This window comes from Artemia franciscana, chromosome 4, assembly GCF_032884065.1.
Source record: "Artemia franciscana chromosome 4, ASM3288406v1, whole genome shotgun sequence".
NCBI lineage: Eukaryota > Metazoa > Arthropoda > Branchiopoda > Anostraca > Artemiidae > Artemia > Artemia franciscana.
Window position 1 is genome coordinate 16,242,435 of NC_088866.1, and position 23,026 is coordinate 16,265,460.

Consider the following 23,026-nt stretch of genomic DNA (forward strand, 5'->3'; position numbering starts at 1 on the left):
ATTATTACGTATATGAAGAAGTTCATCCCCTAGTCAATATCTCACTCTTTGCGCTAAAGTTTTTTAGTACTTTCAAAAGAGCTATTTATTCTAATTAAACTGCCTTTGTGATTATGGGGTTATTCTTAAAGAATTGGAACAAATTTCGAGCTTTAGCGTAAAGAGCGAGGTATTGACAATAGGGCAAGTACCCCACATATATGTAGTAATTTCATTTCGATTTAAGTTTTAATGTTGCTCCTTACTTTCAGTTGAAAAACTTGTTTTTTAAAGTTTAATCTTTATTAGAAGGACATGACAAGTGATGGAACTAGCTAATTAACGATGCCATTGGAAAATTAGGAATTTTACTATTTCTACGAAGGAAACGATTATGAACACCTTCCATTTTATAAAGTATATTAAAAATACTTAATACTAATGACATTCTGCTGTTCCTATACCCAGGAGGTGATCTTAAAAAAAAAACTTTGCAAATTTAACATACACAGAATTAATGGGTCTTTTTTCGCCGGCGAAAAAAGACCACACGGGGCCAAAAAAAATATGTAGGCTAAGTAAAGCGTTATAAAGGTGGCCTAACGTAGGTCCTTCGAACTGACCTCTAACTACGGCAAGTCCTCCAAATGTCTTTCTAATTTTTTCGCTGAGACTATGGATTATGAAGGGTTTTTTTTTTATCGCTATTAGTCTTACCATAAGAAAGGCAAAGATTACCAAAGCTTTTCTTTTGGAACTACAGTGTCATCTATATTAACAGATAGACCGCCTCTAGTTGATTAATACCCGAAACTAAAGATTTATTTTAGATGGTGCGATGGTTAACGATATGAAATTTTAACTCCTGGAAATTGAGGTCACAGCTTCCTGTTACCTCTCCTAATAGATATCTTGCTCGGAATTAAACGGCCAACCTTCATTTGAGCGGTAGAATTTTGGTACCATAACCAAAGAGACTTGCAAACGGAAGGATTCAACCCAGATTTCAAGACAGATAAACTGGATTGGGAAACAAAACGGGGTTTACAACATTTATTATTACAATGGATTTTTCAACATAGCCCCCTTCAATGTCAAATCACTTCTCTGGGCGGTTTGCTTCCATCCTTTTATTTTATTTTTACTGAAATCCAGAAATCCCTTTAACCTTCTAAAAAATCCATAATTACAACTCCTTCACAGTCATAGAAAACGGTTGTCATTATTTTGTTGACACAAATTTCACGTATTTTTGGAATGTCCCTAATATTATTGCATTTTGTGGTACCGGGAAGGTAAATTGGATCCAGGAATCAGAATTGAACGATGGGGACAATGAACTTGCAAAGATGTATTGATAGCCCATTAAAACAAAAATAAACAAAAAATAATGGAATATTCTTTTTTTCAAAGTCAGTTTGTACGGTATACTTTCACAAGACTTTGTGATGGATATAAAAATTATGCTTGGGTTTTGAAAACCATAAAAGGCTTCTTTAGAAAAATAGTTGCTTCTAGAATACCAACAAAATCGATGCGCTATACCAATTTTAGAAGTTAATTCTTAATGTCTAGTTCATTTTTAATATAGAAGAGTGCATATTTTCTTGCTAGTTGAAATAAAATCGGAAGTATACTGGATGAATCAGAAAGAAATAAACCTGTCTATAAATCTATAATAGATAATTAATTACCTATAAGCTTGAGTTTCACCATCAGGCACTTGTGGGTCAATTACAGCTACCGTCATTGCTTTCTTTTCTTTCTTTTTCTGGCTCTGAAAGCTTCTTAAAAGCTGGTACGGAAAGCTGATCGAAATTTGCCATAGGACAGGTAAGAGATGGAATGTTAGTGTAAGCAATTTAGTGTTGAGCTTTGTTACCAATTCCACTTGCATACGATTCACTTGACTTACTTAAAGCTCCTGATGAGCAGCATCGCCAGCGCGGGGGAAACCGGACTCCAGTGCCATTAGTTGTCTCCAGACTTATGAGTGACATGTCATTGATGATGATAAAGTTGCGTTGAGATCAACGCTCCGGGAAGTACGTCGACTGCAAATAACGTCAGCCCATCTTGTGCACGGTCTACCTCTGGGGCGTTTCCAGCCGTTTGCACATGGGTCAATGTAGAAAATGAGTCAAGCGGGTATTTAATGGACAGGTGCAGTAGATGAACGAACCAAGGGGTGAGAATCAAGCTGCTGAGACAGAGATGGCAATTTAAAGAATCGAAGGATCCTTGTCAAATCATCAAACGCGTCCAATTTCACGGAAGTTTTTCGTCTGGAAAGAATCTACCTTGATCATCCCCATCTAAATCGTGGGCCATGTCTTTGACGATTACAGCCTAGCTTTAGCTATCGAGGCAGGGTATAGCCGTGCTTTCTTGAGCCATCTGATCTAGGGCTCTCTATGCATTGTTTTTACAAGACAGCACTCATCTTTGCCACTCTTGTTGATATTTCTGCTTCCCGATATCTGTTTAAGAAGGCAATTGAGCCCAGTTATTTAAACTGTATGACTATCTCCACATTTTGACCACACAATTCTATAGATGTAGGGGGCTGGGTGGCATCTTTCACACGGGCTTTACTTTGGTCTTAGACCAGTTTATTTGTAGAGAAAGCTTTTTTTTTGCAGCAGCCGCTATTGTCTCCATTGCAGTTTAGAGCTGACCGAAACTTCCACATTTAAGTGCCACATCGTCAGTGGTGTCGATACTTGAGAGAAATCTTCCAGCAAAATCAATCTCAAACAAATGCATCTACAGTGCATTGTTGAGAACATGATCTATGTTGCAACTGTGGAGTTCAGGTGCAGAGGTGCAGCCTTTCCTAACGCTACTCGTATTTTGAAAATGCGAGGAGGGCTGACAATTTATAATGAATGCACTTTCGGTGTTATTTTAGAGTTTTTTGAATAAATTGATAATTTTTGTGGGCACACCAGCAGACTGGAGGATCAGCAACAGTAATTGCTAGCAAAACCAACACAGAGAGTGCCATATAGATATATGAGACAAAATAGCACTCTGTTACATGATCACTTGGGATTCTCCAAATCATTAGAGCTCCAAATGGCAGGCCTGTCCGCTTTCCTTTAGTCCAGTTACGGGCCATCTCGCCAGAGTTGTGGCATACAATATAAGATGCCCGTATCGTGTCTTAATAATCAAGAAGAATTTGGAATTATGCCTTGAAAGCAAGTTTGATAAAAGTTGTATAATGTTCTTCCTTGTCCTGAAATCCGGCTAGAAGCGCTCATCTTGTCCATCCTTTAGTGCACCCAGGTTTTTCTGAAAGTAATCCGGATGACTACTCAAAAACGAACCTCCAGGCTCATATTTCAAAATATTTCTTGAAAGATTGATAATATTCCAGTTACTACTACTGTCGCTGCTTTCTTCTCTAGGCTCCGTTAGCTTACGAAACAAAAAACTAGAGCAGGAAGCTCACCAGAGTATGCCACAAAGCGGATTGCAGTTGGGATGTTGTGGTGACTAATTTTGGGATAAAAACTACAGTTTTGTGCATGATCACTTGAAAGTTTCCGAATCGTTGGAAGATGAAATGGCAAGCAGGTTTGTTTTCCATTAGTCCAGTTACGGAGCTTCTTCTCACAGCTGTGAGACACAATATGTGTGACCTCATAGTTTGTCTTAAATATCCATGAGGAATTTAGAAATCCGCCTTGGGAGTAAGTTTGACAAAAGTTGTGAATCAACCTCGCTTGAACACTTAATGTGATCAGAATGAATTAAGAACGACTTAAACATCATCGTTAACTTTCAAAATGAAAAGAAATTGCAAAAATATAATCGGTAAAAGTTTGAAAATAAGTAACGAGTATAACAAAAAAAAATACAAGATAATTCAAACTTCCAGTTCAAAATTGGTTTAAAAAACAAATTCAGCATGTTAAAACTATGTTAGATCAACCAAAATGTGGGATACAGATTAGCATTCTTTTTTGTTCCCGAACATTCAAACTCCTTAGAAATGGTGGTAACCTTAGCGTAGAACTAGTACCTTGCGGCACCTACTGCATTCAAGCCGTGGAGACGGTGACATCAGCCCCTGTTATGTAGCTCACCAGGGGCAACCGCAGTGACAGGGAACCAAGTCTTAATAAAAATACTTCTTTAGTTTAAACGGGATCTACTGTGTTTTTATTTGACGAGGGAAGTTTTCAATTTTCAGATTTGAAATATACAAAAGCAGTTTAGAATTTGCAGATCAAAAATTAGAATTTAAATGTTGCACGAAATAAGACGGCTGAATTAAGAATCGCTCCAGTTGTGATAATGCGAAATTTATCAGATGACCAGTTTTCTTTAACTTAGATTTAAAGCCTACCCCCTCCTTAAATATCGATTAGTTCAGTTTTTGTCCCTTGTTTTTTTCTGATATAATTAATAGTTTTTAGTTTTTCTAAAACCCGTCATGCCCATATTCCTTTCGTCCAGAATTTGAGGAAACTCTCTTGGGAAACTGAGATTTCTTTTAAATGAAATAAACCACTACCGTTAGGATATTATTGGACTATCAGACACCCACCTTCATTTGAATGAAATAAAAACCATAAACGAACCACCCTCATCGCCTCGGGACGAATCAATGGTGTTCACCGTCAAGGCGTTGGCTTCATACTTTCAAAATGTGCCCAAAAATCTCTACTTGCCATAACCCCAGTCTCAGGGCGTATCATAAAAGTCTGCTTTAGAGGATCCATTGCTAACATGTCCATCATCCAAGATTATAGCCCCGACTCCTCCTGGAGTGACCAAGGAGTCCAGATCCAACACACCATAGATCAGTCGCCCAAGAAAGATGTTCTGTTCGTTATTGGGGACCTTGACGCCATCGTGGGATATAGAGATGCAAGTTTCGAAGACGTAACGAACAAGTTCAAATATGGATGACAAAACCATAGAGGGAAAATGCTCATAGATTTCAGTCGTGGTAACTAAATACGATGTTTCAACGTAGAGAACACAGAAAAGTCACATATAGATCCCCAGACGGCCGTACTGGAAACATTATCAAGTTGTCAGTAAGCATTGGAAGTCGTCAGAATTGGACACAGTATCCTTAGTCGATATTGATTTTGACTCCAACCACTTTCTAGTCATGTCAGAGCTCCGTATGCGCCTCTGAAAGCCCAATAGTCCAAGAAAAGCTACTCAAGATATCGTGTCGATCTGCTGAAAAACATCGAAATAGAAACAAGTGCAGCATCTCTTTCAAAATAACCTGTCGGGTATCCAGCTCACCGGAGTCCCAATCACTGAGGGAATCAGCCGTATGGTTGCTGAAAGTGCCTAAGTCATCTGAGAAACGACCGAAGAAATCTTGAGAGTACACTCCCACTCTGATAAACCATTAACCATGGATCACACCCGAAATCTTTGACATCTGTGGTGAAAAAAAATTTAATCGCACAAACAAACAAGACCAACAAAACCAGGACAAATATAAGAGAATGAAATGTCTAGTAGAGAGGAGAAATAGGGCAGGCTCCGAGCCAATACGTCAATGAGAAGTGCCAAGAATGGAAAGGCACTTTTAAAAAAAGGTAACATTCATTACATGTACAAAAAAGTAAGGGAGCTGTCGAAAAACAAACCCATGGCCACACCAACCCTGTTAGATAAATATGGACAACTCATCATGAGGAAAGGTGTGGACGCTGGAAGGAACGCTTTTGCCAGAAACTAGACCCCACAATAACCCTTGATCCATTTATCCTACTGTCTTTTCAACTGCCACAGCACCTAATAGACCCAAGCTCACCACCATTATGAGAAGAAGTAGTTGCAGTTATAAAATTAGTGAAGACAAACAAAGCCCTTGGCCCAGATGGTGTCCAGTCAAGCAGGAATCTGGAAAATGATTCATTTCTCCAGATCACGGGCGAAAGCCACGATTGCATCCCATTATAAAAAGCGCAAAAAAGGTGACTATAACAACAAAAGACCAATTAGCCTGACAATCAAAATGGCAAAGATCCTTACGAAAATCCTACTTGACAGACTCAAATCTTTGACAGACCCCACCTCAGAGGAATATCAGGGAGGCTTCCAAAGAGATCAACCAACCATAGATCAAATATTCTTCACCCGGTGACTGATGGAGAAATATATAGAGATCGCAAAAGACCTGCCCTTACTTTTTATTGACCTTATATTTTATTTGACAGGCCTTCAATTTAATATGTTGCAACAGGCTTTGGTACATACTTCTGCGTTACGAAGTCCCTAAAAACATGGTAGCCTTGATCAGACATGTATTCAAATGTCGTTAGCCAGGTTCAAACGCCCAGGGATTAACGAAAGAGTTCCAGATATCAGAAGATGCTCTCCAGGGCTGCCTCCTATCCCCTCATCTGTTTAATCTGTCTCTAAAAGCAGCTTTATTACTTACTAAAACCATATATCCATTGGAGGGAAGCTTGTCGACAAATTAGCTGACGCAAACGAAATCGTGAAAATTTTGGAACATTTGGAACATCTCCACGAAACAGACACAAACGAACTAGTATCAACAACTGAAACCTTTGGAATGGTCATCAACACAGCCAAAAAAAGTTCATGCTAGTGTCTAGAGATTCTACATCTAGAGCCATACAATTAACCATGAAAGGAGAGTAAATAGGAAATTAGGTATCTTTAGTCTACCTCAGCAGCCTCTAATAACCTCCAATAGCGATTGTTCGAATCGATTAGGCGTAGACATGGCCTGACAACCAGAGGCGTTAAGAGCCTATCGTCATTCTGGAAAAGCAAGTCACTATCAAAATCACTGAAGGTCCGACTCTTTAACTCTCTCATAATCCCCATTGCTATGTTTGCCAGTGAGACTTGGTTAAACAAAGCTGATGATCAACGTAAAATTGCCGCGTTTGGAACAAAATGCCTCTGTCGCATAGCAAAAATCACCTACATTGACTAAGCATCCGATGAAGATCTCCGTAAACTCCTCCACTCCTCATGCACTATAATGAACCAAATTAGAAGTCAGAAGCTCCGCTGACCTGGTCATATCCAATGAATGGTATCAAGTCAACTCCCAAAAATCACATTTGAAGGACGGGTACATGGGACAGAGCCTCGAGGCCGACTTTGCAAGAGATGGTACGATAACTTCAATGGACAGAACCTCCCCCAACTTCCATGTCTAGCGTCAGAAAGAACTGAATACTGTTGTCATATTCAACGACCAGTGAGAAGAGAAAAGCCCCAATACAGCCACAGAGAACGGATGGGTTATAAGTCAAGTAAGTCAATCCTACAAGCTCAGGTGACTTGTTGGCTATAACTTTTCAGCTTAAAATCTATGTCATCAACCCATTCTGAATCCAGTGGACTTTTTCAATAAGGCAAAACTTAGTGAGTCAGCCCAAGAATCTTGGTGGCCCCACTACGATTCTGATAGACTTTCCCAATTGGCTTTTTTTTCCGTATCATAAACAAGTTAAATTAATCATTTTCATACAATTCTGAAAAAGTCATGCCAGCTTTACCTCCTCACAGAGGCTATCTGTATGGGCTTTAGGCTAATCAGCCATGGTTTGCTCTTACATCTTCCACCAAGTTGGTCAAATGCGAAACCCAGTGATTAACTAACCAATCGAAATCTATTGATCAACTTGGTAGAAGACTTGAGAGTAAAGGCGTGACTAATTATAGTAAAGCCAAGACACATAGTCTGTATGAGACTAAGTCCTGTTCACATCCATAAAATAAGGGACGAACAAGTTCTGATACCAATTTGCCTTGAATTTAGGGGGGTGTCTAAATTCAGCTTTGACCTATTTCGGACATTTACTGCAGCATCTGGTGGTAAGATATGGCGGTGATGTGGTGAGGTAAGCAAGATTTTTCCAATAAACATTGCTAAGTGGTCACGCCTGTCTTGTAATGATTCAAGCCTCATATTTTCCAGTGTTGGAAAAGTGTTTTTCCAGTGTTGGATTTACTACTCTGCCTCAGGTTATTATTACTACTGCTCTTTTCTGAATAGCTTCAATTGCCTCGTAGGTAGCAGGTAATCTGGACGATAGGGGCCCAAAACAGACACAGCGCATTTGAGTTACGGTCTTGTGTGAATAAGATATCCAGTTTTGACACTGTAGCTATAGCATCCAAATCGGCGCATTGATGCGATCTAGTTCTAAAAACTGGAGCTGATGTTGTTTTTCCTTCTCTAAGTTGTTCTATTTTGAAGTTTGATTTTGTGATTACCCTATACTTTGTCTAAAAATGTCGCAGCCTCTATGCTATACTTTTTAGAAACCAAATAACTTTGGATACTAACAGAACTTCATATAATATCTTAGTCACGAGAAGCAGTGCTAACTTACGTCAATCAAAATTTGCCGTGTAATTTTTCAGCCAATAAAAATTTCTATGAAAAAGTTTGTGATCACGAACTATCGCTAGCTATATGTTAGTATCAGTAAAATCTCATTGAAAATGGGTCTTAAGAAGAGTTTCTGTATCTTTCATAAATTTATTGGGGAATAATACCGTAAATGGTGATGTCGAAACACAGAAATTACAAGTTTTCATTTTGTTCTGAAATCTACGATTTTAGTCTTTATTAAATTTTATAGGTTTACTACCATTAAAATTAAGCAAGAACAGGTATTGCTCCATACCCGAAAATGAACATACACTAACAAATGTTTTTTTTAAACTTGTTATTACGCATCAATTTCCCTGACATCCTGGAGGTAACCTGAGTTTCTAGACATGATAGAATCCGTTTTCAAGTGTGGTCAGAAAAGACTTCTTTTTTTCAACTGCAGAAGAGAGAATAATGAGGACTTTTTTTCCCAAGACAGTGAACCAACAAAACCTATTTGAATATTTCGGCCCTATACCTAAAGGCCGTCTTCAGCAAAGAAAATAATAAACAATAAAACACTTACAATAAAACTTTTCGGTTAAAAATCCATTCTTTTTTTTAAATAGCCTTGGCATCATTACTTCTTAACGAAAAGTTCGGCCAAGACTGTGTGATAAAAGCTAACATTTTACAAGCTAAAAAGTTTCATTCATTGAACTAACTGTATTTATTAAAAATTGGAATAATTTCTTATTGCAATATTTGCCTTCTCAGCAGCTAATCTTGTAGTTCTTTTAGGATTTTCTTAATCATGTAGTTCATGATTTTCTTAATCATGTGTTTTGGGGACGTTTCATGGACGATGTATTTTCAGTTTGGAATTATGGCGAAGGTGAACTTAAAGGTTTTCTAGAACATTTAAATACTTGCGATAGAAACCTGCAATTTACTCTAGAGACCGAAACAGATGGAAAAATACCTTTTTTAGATGTATTGATAATACGCAATTTGAATAAACTTGATTTTACGGTTTACAGAGAACCTACGCATATTAGTAGATACCTTCACTTCAAATCTAACCATCCTCCACAGGTTAAAAGAAGTGTGGTAATATCTCTTGTGGATAGAGTACTTAATATCTATTCAGACTATTCAAAACAAAAGTAGGAACGAATAAAACAAGCCCAATCCCGAAAGAACTACAAGATTAGCTGCAGAGAAGCAAACATTGCAATAAGAAATTATTACAATTTTTAATAAATACAGTTAGTTCAATGAATGAATCTTTTTAGCTCTAAAATGTTAGCTTTTATCACACAGTCTTGGCTGAACTTTTCGTTAAGAAGTAATGATGCCAAGGCTATTTAAAAAAAAGAAGAAGATTTTTAACCGAAATCTTTTATTGTAAGTATTTTATTGTTTATTATTTTCTTTGCTGAAGACGGCCCTTAGATGTAGGGCCGAAATATTCAAATAGGTTTTGTTGCTTAACTGTCTTGGGAAAAAGTCCTCATTATTCTCTCTTCTGTAGTTGTATTATGGAAAGGCAGTGTGGTCTTCGTCATTATTTACTTTTATTCCAAGAAGTGCTTTTTTCAGGCATGCTCATTAGCCGTAGTACATAGTACACAGTCGTAACAGGCGTAAAAACAAAAATAGTACTGATAATGAATTTGACGATTGCTAAGTACACACAGAACTTATTTCAGAAGTTCTTTAATTACCCATTGATCTAAACAAATAATAACTTAGAATAATTATAATCGTATATAATCATAATCATAATAATCATAACGCATCTGCAAATGTAATACGGGAGTATAACAATTTATTACCCTGAAATGTAGTTGAATGTGTTGCTCCGCATCTATGACTCATAGGTTAAAGTTGCTACAATACTCTGCGGCATCTTGGTACCAGAGTTCTGGCCTGAGGATCTTATCTACATATACCAATTTATCAATTTATTAAAACTAAAAAAAATATTTTACACGTAATGCTAACAGTTGTTTGAACCGAGAAGCTTAGCTTGCTGGGAGGAAAATCTTCAAAAACAGATGACGTCGATACAATTCCTTTCCTAATCGTAGATCTTTCCATAAATTATCGCATAGATTAGAAGCTTATGCTAATTTTATAAAAATACTTATTCTGTGTACTCTGGCATTTGAAAATAATATTAGGAACCCTTTATATCATTGATGGTACAGCGATTTTTCGATAAATGACACAATTTTTTCCAGTAAAACGCACTTTTTATCTGAATTCTAATAACAGTCAGAATGTTAATGGTGGCAAGGTGCTGATGGGTTCTCACTTTAATAAATAGGAAACGTAATACATAGTTTTCTTCAAATTTAGTAGCATTAAGTCAGGCGTAAGTAGATTCAGATTTTCTTAAAGATTATTCTTTGAATTTTATCGCTAAAACAGTAGATTCTTATTTATTTATTATCGTCACTTAAATTCAGCTGAGAAAAGAACGTAGAGGCAAATACTTGTACGCCATCTCTTTCAGAAAATTACATAAAAAAAACTAGTTTTTTTTAACTGAAAGTAAGGAGCGACATTAAAACTTAAAACGAACAGAAATTACTCCGTATATGAAATGGATTGTCCCCTCCGCAATCCCTCGCTCTTTACGCTAAAGCTTTTAATTGTTTTAAAAAGCAGAATTGTGGCAAAGAGTCAAACTTTAGCGTAAAGAGCAAGGGATTGCGGAGGGAACAATCCATTTCATATACGGAGTAATTTCTGTTCGTTTTAAGTTTTAATGTCGCTCCTTACTTTCATTTAAAAAAAAACTAGTTTTTTTTTATGTAATTTCTGAACGTTTTTGAATTAATGCATGTTTGATTTTGACTCTCCACACGTAAACTATTCAAATGAAATTTGCATATTAATTCCTTTTTCGGCTAAATGGCTTTCTCTTAGTTTTGATCATACGATTTTGAGAAATATGGAATGGGGAAGGAGGCCTAGTTGCCATGCAATTTTTCGGTTACATAAAAAGGCAACTATTAATTTTAATTTTAACGAATTTTTTTATTAGCAAAAAATATACGTAACTTTAGAATTAACTTACGTAACAAACTTTTATATTCTTTAATTATTATTATGTATATGAGGGGGTTTGTACCCTCGTTAATACCTCGTTCTTTACACTAAATCGTAAGTTTTGTCCCAATTCTTTAAGAATGACCCCTGAATCAGAAAGGCCGTAGAATAAATAGTTGAAATTACTAAAAATACTTTAGCATAAAGAGCGAGGTATTTATCTCCTCCTAAATACCTCGCTCTTTATGCTAAAGTATTTTTAGAACCCCTCATATGCGTAATAATCTCTGTTCGTTTTAAGTTTCAATGCTACTTCTTCCTTTCATTTGAAAAAACGTTTTCATATTTATTTTTCATTGTTTTCTTATAGTAATGCTAGAGAATCCTGCGCCCTTTTCATTGAATTTTTCTTCCCCCATGACAGATTCCTCCAAGGAAAGATCCTCCAACATAGCCCCCTCTCCTCAGCCCCACCCCCAAACAAAATAAAATCCCCCTGAAAACGTCTGTACACTTCCCGATAACCATTACTATATGTAAACACTGGTCAAAGTTTGTAACTTGCAGCCCCTCCCCCAGGGATTGTGGGGGAGTAAGTCATCCCCAAAGACATAGTTATTATGGTTTTCGACTATGCTGAACAAAATGGCAATCTCAAAATTTTGATCCGTTGACTTTGGGAAAAAAATGAGCGTGGGAGGGGGCCTAGATGCCCTCCAATTTTTTTGGTCACTTAAAAAGGGCACTAGAACTTTTCATTTCCGTTAGAATGAGCCCTCTTGCGACACTCTAGGACCACTTGGTCAATACGATGACCCTTGGGGAAAAGAAAAAAAAAAAACAAAAAAAACAAACAAACAAATAAACACGCACCCGTGATTTGTCTTCTGGCAAAAAATACAAATTCCACATTTTTGTAGATAGGAGCTTGAAACTTCTACAGTAGGGTTCTCTGATACGCTGAATCTGATGGTGTCATTTTCGCTAAGATCCTACGACTTTTAGGGGGTGTTTCTCCCTATTTTCCTAAATAGGGCAAATTTTCTCAGGCTCGTAACTTTTGATGGGTAAGACTAAACTTGATGAAACTTATATATTTAAAATCAGCATTAAAATGCGATTCTTTTGATGTAGCTATTGATATCAAAATTCAATTTTTTAGAGTTTTGGTTACTATTGAGCCGGGTCGCTCCTTACTACAGTTCGTTACCACGAACTGTTTGATATGTAATTAACTAGCGCACGGTAGAATTTTGCTTTTTATTAATAGAAGTTCGTCATGGGTGCTCTTAGGGAGGAATAAGAATGGTGGTCAGGCTTGGGATTACATATTTCATATTAATTACTTAATTAGCATAGGCTACGTCTGATTTATGCTTAAGAGAAGATCTGTACAAAGAAGGGTTGTGTTCTATCCCTCTTTATATGGATCATTTTGATGGGCTTTGTCTTAAGGAGCACAGGAAAGGCAATGGGAGACCACAGAATCAAATGGGGAGGAAAAATTATCATGGACTTTTATTATGCTGATTATTTAAGCATCCTAGATGAAAGTGTGAGCAAAATGAATGAACTTTTTAGACCTTTTGCGAGTCAAGGGTACTAGAATAGTTTTTGAAAATCAATGTTAAGAAGACTTAAGTCACTATGGCTAGGGATTTGTGAAGATGAAAAGGTGACGTTGGGTAGATAAAAGATTGATCAGGTGGGCAGCTTCACTTACCTTGGTAGTATTACTAACAAAGACGGTGGGAACAGTGAAGATGTTAAAAGCAGAATAGTCAAGACTCAGATTGGTTTTTCACAGTTAAAAAAAAGTTTGGAAGAATAGGAAGATAAGTCTGCAAACCAAGATTAGAGTATTGGAAGGTACACTGATGAAAGTTGTCAAAAATGGCTCTGAAGCACGAGCGCTCCGAAAAGCAGGTGAAGTTTTACTAGATGTTTTCCAGAGAAATTGCCTACGGATTGTTCTGGGTACCCGGCTGACTGATCGTATTTTAAATAGTAGGCTTTAAGAAAAGTGTGGTTTAATCCCGCTTTCTAGGGCTATAATGAAAGAAAGGTCGAGATGGTTAGGGCACGTTCTGTGGATGAAGGATGAGGGATTGACGAAGATCGTTCTTTTCGGCCAACCGTCTAGGGCTAAACGGAAAGCAGGTCGTCCTCGTCTAGGGTGGGAGGATATCATAAAGACACATTTAAAAGAAATGGGAACTTCTTGGAACTTCTTGCAACTTCTTGAAATTGTGTAAAGAGGGAGGCTTTGAATAGATTGGGATGGAGGAGAAGCGTGCGTATTTGTGTTGGCCTCAGGCGGCGTGGTGCTGCAGTGAGTTGTTAGTGGTAGTAGTAGTAGTAGAATTTCAGTATGCAGCATTCATTAAATTTTAGTTTTACTTATCAAGAGATTTTCTGTAACAGAAAATTTGAATACTTTTGACAAGGGGCAAAAAAGCCATAGCAGGGATGTGACCTTGATGAGAATCACTCGTCGGTTTAAATTTCAACATGTCGGTGAACTATCGAATAGAGTGTGCAGCCCTGTATAAGAGAAATAAAAAAAATTGAGTTCCAGTTTTATTTTTAAAGCACAAATAATGCTTGTGACACAAAAAGACGTCGAGTTCATTCATTTTACTCCGTGAAATGACAAATTTTGGGCCGAATAAGACCAGAAAGAAGAATCTGAGATGGTCAAACAGACAGTTTTCGAACAGAATGAACAGAATGAACAGAATGATCGAAATTTCGGGCCAATAATTCAGACGGAATATTTTTTGCTTAAAACTTAATAATGCCCGAAAATATCGTGCTAGGTGGTGACACATACAAAATATGGGGAAATATCATTCTGCATGCTTCTCACTCTTTGCTATTCCGAACTACGATTGGCGACAACACGAGTAACTGCTATTACGGCGATACTGAAATTTAATGGATTACACCTTTTTTAATTAATTGGTTATTGAAGTAAAATTTACCTCAGCTTCCCAATGGAACTTCTCATTTTCTTATAACAAAACTGTCATTGCTCTATAATTTCTACTAGCTAAAAAGATAACCTATTAAATACTATTGTCTTATAGCCACCAAACTCAAGATCTAGTATCACGAATATGAAACAATAGCCGGTTTTCATGGTCTTCATACCATACAATATCAGCTTCGGCTCGGTGGGAAACCATATTGTTGCTATAATTTAATTAAGTATTCAGTTGGTATTTTGCTCAGGTTAGTTTAGGTCACGTATTTAATATAATGCCGTCTGGGCGGTCCCCTTCCATAATTCTTTGTTGTAATTTTCATAATTTTGTTGCAGAAGTGTTATATTTACATCATATTTTGCTTTTTTTTTATTACCATTAATCAATCTTCACTTTTCGACAGAACTTGAGTGTGGTGGCTAGATGACACAAGTACCAACTATTTTCATGGCTTTACTGAAGCACTGGGCTGCTATATGTAGCACTATGGTGCTAGCTGTTGCACTATATTCGGCTATGCAGCACCGAAGAATTGTATATACTTAAAATGTCCATATTACAGTTTATTATGTTGCGGAACGATCTACTGCTTTCACAGCTGTTTTTCTTCTTCTCTTGATCAAGGGTCTGCTGCTCTGAAGTGATAAGAGATGCAAACTGGAATATTCCTTGACATGATGCTGTGTGTAACAAAAGTTGGCAACACAGAACAATTACTTTTACAACCCAAAAACGTCAGTTAAATGATGCTTATCAGCAGGATAATAATCATAATAATCCAAATAATCGAAATACTGAAATAATCACAAATGAGCAAAACAAAACAATAGCCTAATTAAATTTGTGTTCCTAGGCTGAGGATGTAAGATTGCTGTTGCTGTGGTAAAAAAGTAGATGCTCAGTTTTCGCCCTCTGCCGCTTTGCGTCATGAAAAAATATAAACACGTTAAATTTTTTTGTTCAATTTGAGACTGTTTTTCAAATAATACTAGGGGAATACCCCCTCCCCCGTGTAAAATTTCCCCAAAAGCTCCCTAAGAAAATTCCATTCCGATGGAAAAGTCATCCTGTGGAAATTATTAACCCCCAGAAAAAATCCAACCCTAAAAAAAATATCCGTATATTTCTCAGTAAGAAAAAGGCCTATTAGGCTCAATGCGAACAATTTCTATTGAGTAACCATACTTATCGGTTAATAGTTTAGAAATAAATTTGAGCTATATGTTTGCACATTAGGGGGGGGGTCAAGAATAGCATATATTAAATGCGTAAACTAACCATTGCTGTATTTAATATATGCTATGCTTTACCCCCACCCCCTAATGTGCAAATTTATAGCCCAAACTTTTGATAAAACTAATGAAACAAACAAAAATACGATGACATTAGGGGGAGGGGTGGGGGTACTAAGTCATAGTGTGTCCATTGACTTATCTGTTTTTTGTTTTGGGCAACGAGCCCTTATCCAGGAGAAATATCCTGTTCTTCGGTCCCTGGCAAATCCCACATCTTAACTTGAACATCGATGGTGAGACACTATTTACTATCACTTGTCAAAGCAAACTAACCGGTTATTATCCCATCTGATCTTTGTCATCCAAATGATCGACAGTATAAAGAAGTTACCTGACCAGTTTCTTGTGTCGAAATTTTATAGGGTATATTATATAATCGATAAGTACATGAGTAACTTACAGCTTTTTATTCAGAGACTGTTTGAATCAAACGAAACATTGAATTGACAAATTCTAATATCTTGATTTAATTTTTTTCAGCTTTTTATTCAGAGACTATGGGAAACAAATGAAACATTGAATTGACAAATTCTAATATCTTGATTTATTTTTTTTCCGAAATACTAAAAGAAAATAAAAAAAGTAAATCATTTTTTTTTTAAGCGAAGCCATTTTTTTGTTGATCCAGAAAGTATCATAAAAAAAATCATGCTCCAAATCGTTCAAATTTTGGCAGTTAATCGTAATTTCTTGGCGTAGTAGAAAAAATAGTTAAGGATTTTAACTAAGGCTGACAATTGTAATCAATTGTCAGCCTTAGCAAAGACAGGTTCTCCACATAATCATATAATGGCGTCTTGTGGCCTGACCTCCCCCTGAAATACTTAATCGTTTGAATTTCTGGGTACCTCTTATTAAAATTATCCCCGCCCCAATAAAATATCTGTGTACGTGCCTGCTTCCATAGTCATAAAATTTTTTAGGATTAACCCATAATTTTTACACCATGACAAATAGAGTAGCGATTTATAGTTGAGTGTGCGTATGCCTGTTCAGTTTCGATTGTTTGAGCTCATAAAAGATATTTGTTTTCCTTTTCCTAATAAGAATAAGTCTAGCATAGTCTTACAGTTGCAGTTTACCCCCCCCCCTCTTTTTTTCCTTTTATAAGAGGACATTTATACCTACTATGTATAATGGTGTAATGAACATGGATATTTAGGAGAACTTATCTTTAAAATCATTGGAACATGTACTCTTTACTAGGATTACTCAAAGTTTAAACACTATTTGGCACCTGTCGATTTACGATAAAAGTTAACCATTTTTTTTTGGTGCAATCTATAATATGAAATGCATTGAGAAAAAAGGCCTATTTTGTTGTGTGAATTACAGACAAAACTTTTTCCCCTTTGGATTGGCTTGACGGGTTGTTACACCATCGTTTTATTTCGGAAGTGGAGGGAGAACTCAGTCAAGGTTATCAATATTTTTGAAAATAAATTAGTCACGTTTGTTTAAAAGAAAACACGGCATCTCCATTGGGCCTGGGGTATTCAAATACCCGTTTGAAGTAATGATCATTCACGTTTGTATTTTTACTAGACACATGTTTCAACCCAATTGTTATCTACTATGATAGTTACCTAAATTTACATACAGTTACAAGGTGGAAGTCCTTACGTATAGTTGTGGGACTTCAGGTGAAACTTTTAAAAGTGAAACTTCTTTATTATGAACAAAGAAGAGGATATTAAAAGAAATGGGAAAGAGAATTTAGCCTTTGAGAATATAGAGTTGGACGAAAAGAAATTAAATGAAAAAACATTGCCTGGAGATGTTGAACGACAAGAGGAGGAGGATGAAAGAGGAGGTTGGGGAAATCAGTTGGACTTCTTGATGTCATGTATATCTGTATCAGTGGGATTAGGAAATGTTTGGAGGTTTCCATACCTTGCTTATAAGAACGGAGGAGGTAATCTTTCACTTTGCTTTTAACAATGAAAGAAGTATGTTTCATGAGCACTAACAAGGAGGAAGGAGAGAGATGTCTGGATGTTATCTCCCCTTCTGAATTTGAAAACACCATTTCTTGAGTATTTCTGTTGTAAAGCATCTTCTATTTTTTTTTAGCACGGACAAATAAAAAAAAAATAGCCAACTACCCCCCTAGATTTCAAAGAATATGTAATGCCCCCTTCTCTTACATTTTTCGTGATTTAGCGACCGCACTCAAGAAGTGAAGTTAGGTCAAACCTAATAAAGTATAACAAAATCTGACGAAAGTATAATGCTTTAGAGTAAACGCTTAGTCTCGTTCCAACTGCTTGGAGGTGCATATTACTGCATATAGCAAGATTCTGATGATCGCATATTGTTTTTTGTCATTATTAGAGACGCGCATCCATTTTTTAGCTTTCTAAAATAGGTAACATTTCCTATAGAGCGAAGCGTATTAGTCCATGAGGCCTGCGCGCAACGGGGAGAGGTCTATATTCTATATTTATTCAAAAAGAGTGATAAAACTAAAAAAATTAAATAAATAAAAATGCAATTCCTGTTATTTGAGTAGAATACTGAGCCATATCAATGTTTTTTTTCTCTTCAAAATTTAGGAAATGTATTTGCATATCTTTAAAACCATATAAATTGGGATTAAGCAAAGTTGTGAAGCTGAAAAAAATTTTGTTGTGCTTCATTCAAGCAGAAGATCTATTTTGCAAAGTTTCACTTTTATAACACACACATTTTTAAAGGTCATCAAAGGTCAGGACACTCTAGAGGGAGAGAGAGTGGAGGTAGGTACTTCAAAATACCTTGCCGGGACATACTTTAGCCGGTAGAACCAACCCTGAAAGTTTCATTTTCCTAACCTAACCCCACTCTGAGATAGCAAGAAGTCACTAAACTAGAATTTTACCAAGAACGAAACTGTTGTAGGTATAATACCTATGTACCGGAGTTCTAATAGAGGGATTATCGACTTCCCGCCACCTGGTGTACATCTCAGGACGCCACGTGTGTGTCGCAAAGTTCCACCTCGCTTGGCATAGTCCCACCCCGCTTGGCATAGTTCCGCCACGTTTGGCACACACCACCTAATGTACTTGAGTTCTGAGAGTCGGTAGCCCTTTGGGGTACTGAAGTAATATACGAGCAACACTCGGAAAGTGAAGTTTGGTTAATGCTAATGAAATAAACCAAACTTGTGATGAAAATATAATAGTTTAGAAACAAAATTGGGCCACATATTTGCACATTAGGGGGGAGGGGGGTTAAAGCATAACACATATTAAATACGTAACCTAAATAAACTTATTCTAACCTAACCTAACCAAAATACCTAGAAAATGCTTAAATAAAATTTAGCTACAATTTTTCAACCGAGCCAAAGCTAATTGTCTGGTATAAAGAAGTTGCTTGACCAGTTTTTGTCTCATGTTCGCGTCATTCGCCATCCAAATTCTCGAGTGTTTCTCGTGTATAATTAAACAAAAAAAACAAGCTTTTTTAAATGAAAGTAAGGAGCGACATTAAATTTTAAACGAACAGAAATTACTCCGTATATGAAAGGGGCTTTTCCTCCTCAACTCCCCGCTCTTTATGCTAAAGTTTGACTCTTTCTCTTAAATCTACTTTTTAAAACAGTAAAAAACTTTAGCGTAAAGAGCGGGGCGTTGAGGAGGAAAAGCCCCTTTCATATACGGAGTAATTTCTGTTCGTTTAAGTTTTAAAGTTTAATTTCTGGACGTTTTTGAATTAATGCATGTTTTGATCTTGGCTCTCCGCACATAAATAATTAAAACGAAATTTGCATATTAATTTTTTTTGGCTAAATGGCTTTTTCATAGTTTTAATCGGAAGATTTTGAGAAAAAAGGAGCGAGGGAGGAGGCTTAGTTGCCCTCCAATTTTTTGATTACTTAAAAAGGCATTAACTTTAAATTTTTTAGGAACGTTTTCATAAGTAAAAAATATACGTAACTGACGAATTAACTTACGTAGCGAACTTCTGTATTCGTATGTGTTGATTGCGTATATGAGGGGGCTCGCCCCTCGTCGATACCTTGCTCTTTACACTAAAGCTTAAATTTTGTCTCAATTCCTTAAGAATGACCCCTGAATCACAAAGGCCGTAGAATAAGTAGTTGTAATTACTAAAAATACTTTAGCGTAAAGAGAGAGGAATTACAAGGAGGTAAACCCCTCATATGCGTTATAATGTCTGTTCGTTTTCAGTTTTAATGCTACTCCTCCCTTCAGTAGAAAAAACTTTTCATATTTATTTTTTCATTGTTTTTTTAAATAATGCTAGAAAATCCTCTGCCCCCTCCATTGAAAGTCTCTTCCCCCACGAGAAGTTCCTCCATGGAAAGATCCTCCCACGTAACCCCTCCTCTCAACTCCCCCAACCAAAAAAATCCCCCTGAAAACGTCTGTACACTTCCCAGTAACCATTACTATATGTAAACACAGGTCAAAGTTTGTAACTTGCAGCCCTTCCCACGGGGACTGCGGGGGAGTAAGTCGTCCCCAAAGACATAGTTATTAGGTTTTTCGACTATAGTGAATAAAATGGCTGTCTCAGAATTTTGATCCGGTGACTTTTGGGAAAAAATGAGCGTGGGAGGGGGCCTATGTGCCCTACGATTTTTTGGTCACTAAAAAAGGGCACTAGAACTCTTAATTTCCGGTAGAATGAGCCCTTTTGCTACATTCTAGGACCACTGAGTTGGTACGATCACCCCTGGGAAAAAAAACAAACAAAAAAAAAACAAATAAACTCGCATCCGTGATTTGTCTTCTGGGAAGAAATGCGAAATTCCACATTTTGTGGAATTCGGAGTCATCGTATGACTTTTAGGGGATGTTTCCCCCTATTTTCTAAAATGATGCAAATTTTCTCAGGCTCGTAACTTTTGATGGGTAAGACTAATCTTGATGAAACTTATATATTTAAAATCAGCATTGAAATGCAATTCTTTTGATGTAACTATTGATTACAAAATTCCATTTTTTAGAGTTTCGGTTACTATTGAGCCGGGTCGCTCCTTACTACAGTTCATTACCACGAACTGTTTGATACAAAAGTATCCACTTTGGTTTTGAGCAATCAGAGCTATAGCAAGAACGTTCCTTAAGCCATAACTCTCGAAGATTTTAAATAAGTTTTTACAATATTTTACACTAATTTAGTGACAAAAGTGTTACATAATTCACTCATACAGTTGAGCATCGAGGCCCGTTTTATTGAACAAGAGCTAAGAGATCATATGGCACTTGTGACGAGGCAAAAAGACCTAAGAGCCAAGAGCTCATATGGTATGAGCTCTAAGAAAAATTCTAAGAATCAATAGATTGATTTAAAAGAAAAATAAATAAAACAAGAGCTAAAGAGCTCATATGACACTTGTGACGAGGCGAGAAGAGCTAAGAGCCAAGAGATCATATGGTATGAGCTCTAACAAAATTCATCAATTGATTGATTTAAAAAGGAAAATAAGAGCTCTGAGTCACGATGACCTTCTAAATATCAAAATTCATTAAGACCCGATCACCCACTCGTAAGTTATAAATACCTAACTTTTTCTAATTTTTCCTCTCCCTGTAGCCCCCCAGATGGTTGAATCTGGGAAAACGACTTTATCAAGTCAAATTGTGCAGCTCCCTGACACGCCTACCAATTTTAATCGTCCTAGCACGTCCAGAAGCACCAAACTCGCCAAATCACTGAACCCCTCCCCCCAACTCCCCCAAAGAGAGCGAATCCAATACGATTCTTTCAATCACGTATCAAGGATATTTGTTTATTCTATCCACCAAGTTTCATCCCAATTCCTCCACTCCAAGTGTTTTTCCAAGATTTCCCCCTCCAACTCCCCCCCCCCAATGTCAAAAGATCTGGTCGGGATTTGAAATAAGAGCTCTGAGACATGAATTCCTTCTAAAAATCAAATTTCATTAAGATCCGATCATCTATTCGTAAGATAAAAATACCCCAATTTTCAGGTTTTCCGAGAGTTCCGGTTTCCCCCTCCAACTCCCCCCAATGTCACAGGATCTGGTCGGAATTTAAAATTAGAACTTTAAAGCACAAGCTCCTTCTAAATATCAAATTTTATTAAGATCTGGTCACCCTTTCGTAAGTTACAAATACCTCAATTTTCAAAATAACCCCCCCCCCCCATTCCACCAAAGAGAGCAGATCCGGTCCGGTTATGTCAGTCACGTATCTTAGACAGGTTTCTATTCTTCCCATCCAGTTTCATCCTGATCTCACCGCTTTAAGTATTTTCTAAGATTTCCGGTCCCCCCCAACTGCCCCCCCCCAATTACGCTTGATCCGGTTGAGATTTAAATTAAGAGATCTGAGTTACGAGGTCCTTCTAAATATGAAATTTCATGAAGATCCGATCACTCCTTCGTAAGTTAAAAATACGTCATTTTTTCTTATTTTTCAGAATTACCCCCCCCCCCCCAATAGAGCGAATCCATTCCAATTATGTAAATCATGTATGTAAGACTTCTGCTTATTTTTTCCCTCCAAGTTTCATCCCGATCCCTCCAATCTAAGCGTTTTCCATGATTTTAGGCTCCCCCACCCCAACTCCCCCAGTGTCACCAGATCTGGTCAGGATTTAAAATAATTGCTTTTAGACATGATATCCTTCTAAATATTAAATTTCATTGAGATCCGATCACCCGTTCGTAAGTTAAAAATACCTCATTTTTTCTAATTTTTCAGAATTAACCCTTCCCCCAACTACCCCAAAGAGAGCGGATCCGTTCCGGTTACGTCAATCATGTACCTAGGACTTGTGCTTATTTTTTCTACCAAGTTTCATCCCGATCCCTCCACTCTAAGTGTTTTCCAAGTTTTAGGTTTCCCCCTCCCAACTCCCCCCCAATGTCACCAGATCCGGTCAGGTTTAAAATAATAGCTCTGAGATACGATATCCTTCTAAATATCAAATTTCATTGAGATCCGATCACCCGTTCGTAAGTTAAAAATACCTCATTTTTTCTAGTTTTTCAGAAATACCCCCCGCCCGCCTACCCCAAAGAGAGAGGATCCGTTCCGTTTATGTCAGTCATGTATCTAGGACTTGTGTTCATTTTTCCCACCAAGTTTCATTCCGATCCCTCCACTCTAAGTGTTTTCCAAGTTTTAGGTTTTCCCCTCCTAACTCCCCCCCTAATGTCACCAGATCCGGTCAGGATTTAAAATAAGAGCTCTAAGACACGATATCCTTCTAAAAATCAAATTTCATTGAGATCCGATCACCCGTTCGTAAGTTAAAAATACCTCATTTTTTCTAATTTTTCAGAATTACCCCCCCCCCCCCCCCCAACTACCCCAAAGAGAGCGGATCTGATCCGATTATGTCAATTATGTATCTGGGACACTTGTGCTTATTT

General features: G+C 37.1%; 1 protein-coding gene across 4 annotated transcripts in view; it reads left to right on the top strand.

The window, feature by feature from the left end:
• LOC136026058 (sodium- and chloride-dependent GABA transporter 1-like) overlaps positions 1-23,026 on the top strand; it is a 165,617-nt gene that overhangs the window by 35,639 nt on the left and 106,952 nt on the right. The window contains exon 1 of one of the 4 annotated variants that reach the window (XM_065702241.1): positions 17,248-17,583. The exons of the other annotated variants lie outside the window; for them this stretch is intronic. Within the exon in view, the coding sequence (XP_065558313.1) occupies positions 17,343-17,583 (241 nt within the window). The 5' untranslated portion in view covers positions 17,248-17,342. Of the gene's footprint in view, positions 1-17,247; positions 17,584-23,026 lie in introns of those variants that run through there. 4 annotated transcript variants of the gene reach the window in all.